The sequence below is a fragment of the Propithecus coquereli genome, unplaced genomic scaffold (assembly GCF_000956105.1).
Source record: "Propithecus coquereli isolate 6110/MARCELLA unplaced genomic scaffold, Pcoq_1.0 Scaffold168, whole genome shotgun sequence".
NCBI lineage: Eukaryota > Metazoa > Chordata > Mammalia > Primates > Indriidae > Propithecus > Propithecus coquereli.
In genome coordinates, this window is record NW_012141413.1 from 1,631,317 (window position 1) to 1,643,968 (window position 12,652).

At 43.5% G+C, this 12,652-nt stretch overlaps 1 protein-coding gene across 1 annotated transcript in view; it reads left to right on the forward strand.

Moving 5' to 3' along the window:
- The window catches only part of CRYL1 (crystallin, lambda 1), a 126,487-nt gene that overhangs the window by 48,352 nt on the left and 65,483 nt on the right, over positions 1 to 12,652 (forward strand). Inside the window, exon 2 of the mRNA XM_012641732.1 lies at positions 5,119 to 5,245. Coding sequence (XP_012497186.1) covers positions 5,119 to 5,245 — 127 coding nt within the window. The remainder of the gene's footprint in view (positions 1 to 5,118; positions 5,246 to 12,652) is intronic.

Consider the following 12,652-nt stretch of genomic DNA (forward strand, 5'->3'; position numbering starts at 1 on the left):
GACAGGCTGGGGACCCGGAGTTAGCGCTCCCGAGGGAGGGAGTGGGTGCAAATTCCTCCTGTTCTCTTTGCTGTGTTGGGTACCTGGAATCTGCAGATTTTAAGCCAATAAATTGTGCCAATTAGTCCTGTAAGTACATCCCATCAGACAAGATTTTTTTTTTTTTAATGAGAGAGACTGTGTGTTTTGGTAGGAAGAATAAGGAAGAGTGGTTCCTGTTAACTGTGGCTTAGGAGAAAGAGACTGGTGTTAGTTTGTCCTGCTTCTGACAGCCTTGTGTCCTGGGCCAGTCTGTGACCTCGTTGGGCCTTGATTTCTTTGGCACCAAAATGAATAGGTGAGACTAAATAAAAAAGAAACGTCCTTTTTGTCTTGATTTATTTCATCAGTATCTCTAATTGTTTTTAAGGCTAAGTTTATTAGATTCGAGTGAATTCTTGAATCACATATTTTTTTTAAATTACAAAACTAGGAAACAAATGAGTAGGCCTCAGTACTGATAACCCTAAAAATCAGTAGCGTTTTCTTCTCTGCACATGTAGACAAGAATCGTGATGTAATTGGTTGATAACTGTGCGTCATAAATTTATTTGTATAACAGGGATCATATTCACATTGAATAACTTATCGTTAGTTACTAAAATGAAGATGGTAAATATCTCCCTTTTCTCATGAAATGTCAAATGTGCAAGAGTGCCTAGGAATATTGGACTTTAAAGAAATGGTCTAAAATTCCATTTCTGGCAGTATGGCAAACAAAGTAAGTATCCTGGAAACCCTTTCCACTTCAAAATACGGCGTAAAACTCTTAGAGGTGTTTTAAAATAATGCACCGTGAGCTGGCAAGAACGTCATGGATGCTCTCAGAGGCCCCCGTGGGAGCACCAGTCCCGGAGGTGCTGAGAGCCGGAGTCGATGGCTGCTCTGAGGACACTCACCAGTCCTGCTCGTCTGGAGCTTTGGTCGTATCGGCCAGCCTTAGTCTGCACACGGTGAGGGGTCAAACTGGAGACCCCTGACTGAAGCCAGAATTCCCAAAGGGCTACATCCTCAGTGGAAGGGACGGTTAAGACAAAAATCACTACCTGCCAGTGGAGGCTCGTCTACCCGGCCTTGACTCTGGGTGTCGGGGAGGACGTGTTTCTCTGAGGATTTATAACCCTGAAGCAACTCTCAAAGTTCCAGAGTCCAAATTCATACTACCTGTGTGGTCTGGAACACCCCAAGGCAAGAATTCACATTGGTTCCTTGGTTGGCAGCCCCAGGTGCCTGGCAGAAACAAAATGCCGTCGTCGTCTCCGGAGCAACGTACCTTAAGCCAATGGCTCGTGGGATCCTCAGAGTTCAGTGAACAGCCGCTCGTGAGCCAAACCCCAAACACATGAGAAACGAGCATTATGAGCACGGTGAACTGAAGTCAGAGCAGAGGGCGTTATTTAAGATGTAATTGAGAGAGAGAAAGAGATGAAAATGTGGAAAAGTGGTTAAACATGGAGGATAGAATGTCTACCATCCATGTCGTTAGAGTTCTGAAAGATTTAGAGAGCCAGGAAAGAAGCCATCTGTGAAGATCTAATGATGAAGAGTTCACGGCAAAGACGCAAATCCTCAGATTCTGGAAGAATGACGTGTCCCCAGCAGGGTAAATAGAAAGTACGTCTGTACCCAGGTACAGCATCGTGAAACTGACAAACACCACGCCACAAGGGGGAAAATCTTAAAAACAGCTAGAGAGAAAAGACAGATTACTTATAAAGGAATGACAAGTTGACAATAAATTTCTCAACAGCCAGTGGAGGTGGGAATATAGTGGGGTAATATCTGCAGTGGCGTTACTAGGTAAGGCCTCTTATTATACAAGCATAGTTTGGACACTGATTATACAGGATATTCTTATATACATTACATATTCTGGAAGTTTTTTTGAACAGGTGTGGTAGGCAGAATAATGGCTCCCCCAAAGATGTCTATGTCCTAGTCTTGGGAACCGGGGAAGGTATTTCCTTACATGGCAAGAGGGATTTTGTAGACGTGATTCCATTACGGATGGCAAGATGAGGAGGTTACCTGGGTTGGCCTGATGTAGTCACAAGGGTCCTCATAAGGGACAAAAGGAGACAGCAGAGTCAAAGGAGACGTGAGGACAGAGGCGGGAGTGGAGATTGCTGGCTGTGAAGGGTGCAGAGGGCCATGGGCCGGGGTGCAGGCGGCCTCTGGAAGCCAGAAAAGGCCAGGGACAGATTCCACCCTGGCGCCTCCAGCAGGAAGGCAGCCCCACCGCCACTGTGCTGTCCGCCTCGCTGAGGTTTCTGACCAGAGCTGTAAGGTAACACATTTGTATTCTCTAAGCCACTGAGTTTGCAATCATTTGTTACAGCAGCTATAGGAAACTAGTACGCCAGTTTACTGAGATACAATTTACATATCATACAATGGACTCATTTAAAGTGTACAATTCAAGGGTTTTCAGTATATTTAGAGTTGTATAACTAAACATTTTTGAAAGCTGGATCAGACACATACTATGAAATGGGAAAGAGATGACCTTTGCGTCACATAGTGCTCTGCCCTGATGATGCAGGGAACAGGTGCCCGGTGTCCATGCAGGAGGCCTGCTGGGCGTCACTGATGTGTAATCACGTGAACCTCAGACCTGTGAACTTTTGCCTTTCCCTTTTATCTTAGCAGGGGAACATTCTCTTGTGACTCTTTCTGCTGTATTTTCCTCAGTGATGTTTCAGATATCTATTTGCTGGCACTTACCTTGCCAGCTTTCTTGATTTTAGTCATCAAACTTTTAAATCTTAACTAATCTGTTGCTAAGACACCTCACAACACCATATACAGCTAATATAAATTTTCTGGTGAACTGGCTCAGACACACGCTTTGTTTTGTGTGTTTCTCACTATTTTATAAGCTTCTGCTTTAAGTAATTAGTTTTATGTAAAAATTTAAAAATACCTGCCCATTGAGGGTGGTCAGGGATATTGGGTACCCAGCATTGAGCTGTTCTGTGGGTGATGAGGTCCAAGTAGGGACCTCTGCATGCTTGTCCTCCAAAATAAGACAGCTATTTTCTGGACTTATTTTAAGGGTTTTTTTTTTTTTAAGTTGATATATTGCAGATATTCAAAATTACTTACATGAGAATAACCTCATACATTCTCCCCCTCCTTTAAAAAAAAAAAAAAAAAAAAAAGTAAGCCCAGTCCCATGTGTGGGGATGCCTATAGGTGCTTTTTTGTCCTTGCTGACTCTGAAGCGGGAGAGACTTTGCTTCTGCCTCATCAACAGAGGACTCATTATCTTTTCCTTGAAGCTTCTTTTTGCTAAAGATACCATAGAAACCTATTTGTATTTCAGTGTATCTTGGTATTTTTTGCCTTCACCTGTTGGACATAAGCAACCTCAGACAGGGTCATTCTTAGACCAAAACAGAATTAGGCAAAGCAAGGCTGCTTCATGAATTTGCCTAAGCACAGACAGAAACGGGGCGGCGTGCCACCCACTGCTCTCTTGGCTAAAACGAGTGACTGCTACTTCTTTGCCCACGCCGCCTTTATCTCCGGTCTGGCCTCCCCTCCATACAGATGAGATTTGTTGACATCCCCAACCTTCAGATTGCCTTGGCTTTCTCACGGCATGTGATCTAGGGGGCCCCCCTTCCCGAGATACTCCTCCAAATCTCCCCACCAGAGCCCAAACCCGGTTCCAGGCTTTCTCTGGCACCCTCTTCCTGAGATGCACCACGGCGCCCCCACGCACGGTGTGTCCTCCTCACTGCGCCGACCCCACTGGTTCCACTTCAGCTTTTGGCTGAAGAGCATCGACAACTTAAAGATAAAATCTGTGACATGAAATGATGTAAAAATTATTCGACTTACTGGCAAAAAGTCCACAGAGTTCTTTGGAAGGCACGGGCATTGATCCTTAGGCAACCTCGTGTGTGCGTGCGTGCACACATATTCTGCCTGGTTTATGTAACCTGTCGTGAAGCATAAGCAGCACGGTCCACATAATCTGCGCGGCTCGGTGCAAATGAAAATGTCGGGCCCCTTGTTCAAAATTCCGTAAGAATTTTCAGAAGGTGACAGCAGAGCATTAAACCCAGCATGGGCCCCTCCAAGTTCAGGGCCCTGAGGGACCTCACAGGCCACATTCCACAAAGGCCACCCTGAGTATAAGATACCTTCTTTCAACCCTTCCACACCTGGGGACTGACTCAAGCACAAGGATGAAGAACCACTGCTTTCCAATCCCCACCCTCAGGGCTCATTGCATCCTTTATTTTTCAAAATTTCAATTAAAAGTTTAATTGGGTAAAAGTATATATAACAAATTTATTCTCCTAACCACTTTTAAGTACGGGTAGGTACGTTTACATTGTTGAATGATGGTGATGGTAGCACATCTCTGGGACTGTTTCATCCTCACCCACTAAACACAAACTCCCCATTCCCTCAAGCCCCAGCGCCTGGCAGCTGGGACCATGCTAGTTTCTGTCTCTGACTCTGACCACTGTAGGTACCTCTTATAGGTAGAATCATACAGTATTTGGCCTTTTGTGTCTGGCTTATTTCATGTAGCATAAGGTCCTCAAGATTCATCTGTCTGTAGTATGTGTCAGAATTTCCTCCTCCTCTACGGCTGCATGATATTCTGTTGTGTGAATACACAACATTTCGTTTTCTATGCGTCTGTCAGTGGACGCTTAGGTTGCTCCTACCTCTTGGCTGTTGTGAATAGTGCTATGAAGGTGAGTATGCAAATGTCTCTTTGAGACCCTGCTTTACATTATTTTGGGTAAATACCCAGAAATGGGATTGCTGGGTCACATTGTAATTCTACTTTAATTTTGGGGAAAAAGCCACGCTGTCTTTTATAGTGGCCACCCCCTTTACAGTCTCGCCAACAGTGCTCAACAGTTCTGGCCCCTCCACGTCCTTGCCAATGCTTGTTATTTCTGCTTTTTTGGTAGTAGCCCTCATCCTAATGGGTGTGAGGCAGCTTCTCATTGTGGTTTTGATTTGCTTTTCCCTGGTGATTACTGTTGTTGAGCTTTGTTTGCTTTTAATTTGGTTTTGGATACTCAGTGATCATTCTCTACTCCTTTGCAGAAGGGAACTGAAGTCACTGGAGGAGGCAGGTTCTCTGAGAGGCTCCTTGAGTGTGGAAGAGCAGGTGTCCCTCATCAGTGGCTGTTCTAGCCTCCAAGAAGCAGTAGAGGGCGCCATGCACATTCAGGTGAGTCAAGGACATTGGCACCCAGGTCTGTATGGCCCAAGAGATCGCCTTCCAGCCGCTGGAAGAACAGGGCAGTGAAAGGTGTGGGCATTTGGTACCGTCAAGGTCAAGAATTCTGTTTTCTATGATAGGAAATGTGGTTCTCAAAACATCCCCAATACAGGTCCCCGTCAAACTACCCGTGACAATGTTACAGTTTAGAAGGGGTCACAATTTCGAGCAAAAATATGACTAGGTTATCTGACTGCTCACATTATTTTATTTTGTTTTATCATCTTATTAAATGAGAGATTATATTTTTGTTCTCGTATGTAATTGAATAAAAGCTTAAATTACCTAAAAGAAAACCTTTCATTTGCATGTAGCCTATGCTCACATTATTTTATTTTGTTTTATCATCTTATTAAATGAGAGATTATATTTTCATTCTCGTATGTAATTGAATAAAAGCTTAAATTACCTAAAAGAAAACCTTTCATTTGCATGTAGCCTATCCAACAACTTCACTTTAAAAAAGAGACACCTGAGGGCGCTGTGTCCACAGCGGGATGAGCCCGCAGAGATGCCGCGGCGTGTCTGGGCGCGGTGGGGAGGCAGCCCGGGCGCTGTGGGGGCGGCTCGGTGCTCTTCCCAGGCATCTGCCCTCCTGACGCTCCCGTGCTGCAGACAGGCCCTGCCCCTGGGGAAGAACCCGGAGGCATAATGTCTTTTGAAAGGTTACACTTATTGCTATTAGGATTAAGTAAATTCACCTAAAAATAAGAGTCATTATTCCCAAAATACTCCTCCTCAATATTTTGTGTTCTGACACTTGCACAACTCATGCTGTTCCCATGAGGATATTCTAGCTGAGAATTTGGGAGCAAACCAAAAAGGCTCAGATCAAATACAGGAGATGGAGGTTCTAGGTCTTTGTGGCTCTAACCATTCCTCCAGTTCATTTAATACGTGTGTCACAAGAGAACACAAGCAGAGGGCTGTTCTTCAATTCCTAGTCTCTCTCTAGTATACTCATCACTCTCTCTTGATGTGGTGAAGTTTGTATGAAATTGAAGGGTCTAAACGGGAGCAGAGGGGCTCCCTTAACGAGCATCCACAGCCTGCGCCAGCCCTCCCTGAGCCGCGGTGCCCTGAGGGGCCCGGTCGTGGCAGAGAGGCTTCTTCACGTGGGGTTAGCTTTTAAGGACGGTGTTTAGTTATAGCGTGCGATCTGAAGTGTGAATATGTGATGTGTCATTGTAATGTTTCTACTTTCTCGTGTAACAAAACACTTGTACTGAAACTCTGGACTGGTGTCCCCAACTCCAGTATGTGTGTCTTCATTAGAGTTGCTTTTCGTAGCTCTAAACAGTTTCCGGAGCGTGTTATCTTTGCCTCCTTGGAGATATTTGCTATGCAGAGCTTTCCGAATCCCTCTGTGATGTGAGCACTGGAAATTTTATCCGCAGCCTCAATCACTAACTCTCAAACACTTTGTGTGTCCCCCCCCGCCCCGTAATAGTATACTTGTGCTTCCGTAACATGACAACTTGCTGTGTTGCTTTTTTTTTTTTTCCAAAAAGTGATCTTACTAAAGCTTATTTACAAATTTTCTAGCGATAGCAGTTGCAAAGTTACGCCCTAGGAATCGTGAATATATCTATGTTAAATTTGTTTATCTCCTTGTCTCCTTTTTAAATAGTTTATCAGACGATTGTTATAAACACCTAAAACTAGCGTGACTGAATTAGTTCAGGCTAGTGTGTCGTCCTCAAACAGAATATTGTATTTCAAAAACTGGAGAACCCTCCATAATATGAGAGCATTATAATGACTTGACTGTAAGGTGAGCCCTTCTTCTAAGGGCTAATTTTAGGGGATATGCTAACTTATAAGACATTTAAAGTGCTTAGCACAGTACTTCGCACATGGAAAATACTCAGTAAATGACAATAATAACATGGCACTTATAATAATTTTGGTAATAAATATCATGGGGCAATATATGGCGTTCTGTGCATAGTAGGCGCCACTGAACACTGCTCTTTAAGGTCTGTCTTTGTCTTGTAGATGAAATGGCCGTATGTATATGGCATGACGTGTTGAGCAGCATCTATCATGCAGAAGGACAGGAACCAGGCAGTGTGGGGAGAGGAAGAGAGAGAAGGGTGGTATAAACCATTAGGCTTAATTCCTGTGAGGGATTGTGTTCTTCACAAACTGTTTGTACCTCCAGTACCGCAGAGCAGAATGGGTGAAGGGAACAGTTCTGACCAGGAGGATTTGGGAAGGTCTAATGAAGGCAGGATTTGGCTTGCCGTGGTCTTTGACGAGTGGATTTTGGAGAAGTATTGGGGGGCAGAAGTAGGGATCATGTCTCAGGGAGAGATGAACAGAGGATGAGAGGTCCCTGTGAGCATGGTCTAGGCACCTGGAGAGGTTGGGAGGCTGAGTTATTGGCCCACTAGAGGGGTGGGGAAGGGGTGGAGCAAGATGCTGTGGATGCCAACCTGGAGAGTGGCCCAGATGCAATGAGATTTATAAAGTGCTTACAGTGGTGCATGATGCATAGAAGCACTATTTAAGTATTTCCTTAAAGAAATAGAGTTTGGATTTCAATCTACACCCTGATTAGAATCCTCTAAGGAAGGTGGTGTGTAGTGGGAGAGTGAAACTAATCAGAAGGAAAGATGGGAAAGGAAAAAAAATCAGGATTTTGTTGTTGCCAGTTTTCTTGGGCATGTTTACACATTTCTTTATGTGATGGGCAAATTTTATCTTCCAAATCTTATAACTAGTGCATATCAGGGTCTCATCTTAGGTTTACCAAACTAGTATTTAGGTTGGTGCAAAAGTAATTGTAGTTTTAACATTTTTGAAATTTGCCATTTGATATTGGAATGCATTCGTAAATGTGGTTATATTATACATCATTTTAATGCACATTTCTCACTTTATGTTTTTTTGCTAATGACTTACTACTTGCTGTTTATTTTATATTTATTTTACACTACAGAAATGATGTTAGACAAAAAGCAAATTCGAGCGATTTTCTTATTCAAGTTCAAAACGGGTTGCAGTTGAGATAACTTGCAACATCAACAACACGTTTGGCCCAGGAACTGCTAATGAACGCACAGTGCGGTCGTGGTTCAAGAAGTTTTGCAAAGGAGATGAGAGCCAGGAAGATGAGCGCAGTGGCCAGCCATTGGAAGTTGACAATGACCAATTGAGAGCAATCATCGCAGCTGATCCTCTTACAACTACACGAGAAGCTGCCGAAGAACAGTGTCGACCATTCTACAATCAGATCGTTCGGCATTTGAAGCAAATTGGAAAGGTGAAAAAGCTCGATGAGTGGGTGCCTCATGAGCTGACTGAAAATCAAAACAATCATCATTTTGAAGTGTCGCCTTCTCTTCTTGTACACAACAATGAACCATTTCTTGATCAGATTGTGATGTGCGACGAAAAGTGGATTTTATACGACAACTGGCAACAACCATCTCAGTGGTTGGACTGAGAAGCAGCTCCAAACCACTTCCCAAAGCCAAACTTGCACCAAAAAAGGTCATGGTCACTGTTCCATGGTCTGCTGCCGGTCTGATCCACTACAGTTTTCTGAATCCCAGCGAAACCATGACTTCTGAGAAGTCTGCTCAGCAAATCAACAAGATGCACGGAAAACTGCAACGCCTGCAGCCGGCATTGGTCAGCAGAAAGGGCCCAATTCTTCTCCACTATGACGCCTGACCGCACGTCGCATAACCAACACTTCAGAAGTTGAACGAATTGGGCTGTGAAGTTTTGCCTCATGCACCCTGCTCACCTGACCTCTCTCTCGCCAACCGACTACCACTTCTTCAAGCATCTTGACAATTTTTGCAGGGAAAATGCTTCGACGACCAGCAGGATGCAGAAAATGCCAAGAGTTCATGGAATCCTGAAGCACGGATTTTTATACTGCAGGAATGAACAAACTTATTTCTCACTGGCAAAAATGTGTTGATTGTAATTGTTCCCATTTTGATTAATAAAGATGTGTTTGAACCTGGTTACAATGATTTAAAATTCACGGTCTGACAATGCAATTACTTTTGCACCAACCTAAATAAATAACCCCCCCCAAACAAAACCTACCAGCATGGTACCTAATGCTGTACCATGTTTGTTAAGTGACATTAGTATTTCTAACAAACTGGAATGTTAAAAATATATCTTAAAGAATTAAACATTTCTATAAAGAAAGCTTAGGAAAATCCTTATTCTGAAACTACTTAATATTTTTGAGTATTTGCATTTCTTTCCATTTATCCTATTTATTTTTTTTGTCTCTAACATACTTGAGATAGTACTGTAAATGGAATTTTGTATCATGGTTTTTATTTAAAACTTAGAATATTTCTTGCCGTGTGATTTGTTCGGGACTGTATCAGGTAGAAGAAGTACAATTTTTGGCCTTAAAAAATTGTGATATTTTTTGATGTCAAACCTGGTAGAACCTTCCATCTAAGGGTGCCAATAACGCTGAAGTCCCCAAAGCATCTGCTGGCCAACGACTGCTCACCTGGCCCCAGGCACGTCCTCACCTTAGAGCCTGTAGGTGTCTTGCTAGCTGCTAGTGCTGCTCCTGTCCTCTCATACGACTCCTTTTTCTGGTTTATATGAGGACAAATTCTCATTGTAGAAAAATCTAGGCTATTTAGAGACAGTTCTCTCAAAAAAATTTTACTGATACAGTTGTATATATTTTGGGGATCCGCGTGTATTTGCTGCATGTATACAACGTGTGATGATCAGATCATGGTCATTGAGATATCCATCACCTCAAACGTTTATCTTTTCTTTGTGTCGGGAACGTGACAGATTTTCTCTCCAGCTATTTTGAAATACATGGTAAATTATTGTTGACCATAATTTTCTTACTGTACCACCAAATACTGGAACTTATTCCTTCTAGGTATACCTTCTCTTCCTCCCTCCCTCTCCCCTTCCCTTCCTGGCCTCTGGTAACCACCATTCCACTGTCCACCTCCACGAGGGCCACGTGTTTAGCTCCCACATATGAGTGAAAACTTGCGACCTTAGTCTTTTTGTGCCAGGCTTATTTAATGCAGTGACCTCCAGTTCCATCATGTTGCTGCAGTCGTCTTGTGAAAAGAAAATTATTATTTTAGGGAATTGGTCAAAAGCAGGATACGGAGCTTGTGGATACATGCACGCTCTCACAGGTTGCTTGCCACAATTCTTCAACTAAAAACAATCCCGTCGGAGGATCTGCCGGGTTCCAGAGGGCCAGAGCCCTAGCACTGTGAGTATAATTCTCCCTGGTACATTGTCTTCTACCCAAATCCCAGAGGGCAGGAGCATGGGTCAGAAAGTTTCCTAATACTCTGCTGAAATGTGGGAGCATGCAAGAAAGAAACCTGAATTTCTAGAACTTAGTGCAATTTTGAAATCAAATCTTGCTTGGCAAGAAAATCTACTGTGCTGGAAAAATAAGTTTATTCTGAAAAGCCTGTCTCAAGCCTTGACTCTTAGAGTATTAAGGCTCATTAGCCGCCATGCAGAGGCGTCATCTAATCTCTGGAATTTAAGACTGGAGATCGCAGGGGCTGGTAGGAGCCGGGGGTGTGGTTTATACAGTTATGAAGTTTAATTGGGGTTCCTTTACACAAAATCAGGACAACAGCTGAAATCTAGAAGTAAAGTTGATATGGTCCATGTACATGACCAGAATTTGCGTCTAAACTTTACCTTTAAAATTTAGCAAGTGCTAGTCATTCTGATGAGGACTTTCAGACACTCAGTGGTTACAGGAAGCAGTGTTCATGAATACCAGCACCATTTCTGAAACTTACATATTTTCTTAAAGGACAGAAGCTTGTTGGACTTTTGGTCTTGGTTCACTGAGGCCCAGAATGATCCTCCTTTTGGTAGGGGTAGGGTGGGGGTTCAGGTAGCATTGGGCACATGGATGGCCAGCCTTGGACTTACAGGAGTGTGCACTGAAACTGGAATTTCACTTTTTCTCTTGCATGTGGTTTCCTTAAAAATTGTAAAATCGGGTTTAATGAGATATAGTTGACGTACGATAGCATTCAGCTGTTTTGGTGTTCAGGGTTACGTGTTTGCACATGGTCACATGGGAGACCAGCATCAGGCAGGCTGTAGCGTGTTCCCACTGCCCCTGGGGCTGCCTCCTTGAAGTTAATCTCCTCTCCCCCTTCCCCAGGCCTTGACCTCTACTGATGTGTTTGTCTCTAGGATTTTGCCTTTTCCAGAATGTTATATGAAATGGAATCATACATCATGCAGCCTTTTGAGTTTGGCGTCTTACACAGGGTAAAATGGACTTCACATTTGTACATGCTGTGTTTATCAACAACTTTTTATTGCTGAGTATGGTACATGGGATTCCCCATAATCTAGGTGCACACCTGCCCCGTGTGCTCACAGGTCATTTGGAAGCACGTGGCTTTGCTGTTTTCACTTGCAAAGTGTGAAAAGCTTTCTGTCCTCCTGTTCTTGCTGCAACCCTTACTTCTGATGGTTTGCTCTCATCTTATTCAAATAGTGTGCTTACAGAACTGGGCATTTCTGTGTACCTGTCATCTTATTTGCTTGTTTATTTTGTGGTTTGTGTAACTTCAAAGATATAATACAAGCAAGGAATGAAAAATGTCATCATATATATTCAAGAGACAGGCAAGCTTTTCTCGTAATCTGTAATTCTGTACTTAGCTTCTTCCTGTGACGAAATAAGATGTGAGAATTGATTCATCACAACATAGGAAGACCAAAATAAAGTCCTAAAAGGGAAGGGCATTATCACTGCATTAGTCTGGCTGCAGGTAAGGGCCGAAAATGGCCAGCCTTGTGGGCCCCCAGCATCAGTGAGTCGGTGGCAGGCGTTGGCGTGGTTTGCACCCACTGGCCCCGTGGTGATGGACGAGATGATGACTGGCCTGTGTCCCAGACGTCGTGGGACCTGTGAGAACATTAGGAGAATATTCCACAGTGATGTTCTCTGTGGCCTGTGCCCTGTGGGATTGAATATGAAGTTAAATGTGCTGGAGCACAATATTAGAAGACGACAGGGCAGTCTGAATTTCTACTTTACCTTTTTCTTTCTTTCCTTTTTCTTTTAAGGAGACAGTCTTGCCTTGTTGCCCAGGCTAGAATGCAGTGGCTTCATCATAGCTCACCATAGCCTCAGCCTCCCGAATAGCTGGGACTACAGGTATGCATCACCACACTTAATTGTTATGAAGATAGGGTCTGGCTTTTTTGCCCAGGCTGAGGATTACAGGCATGAGCCACTGTGCCCAGCTTGCTTTGCCTTTCAATTTTGGCATCTTGTCTCATTTCCTTCATACCAAACTGCAAATGGCACGGTAAATTTTTATAAAGAGTTAAATGCGTCTT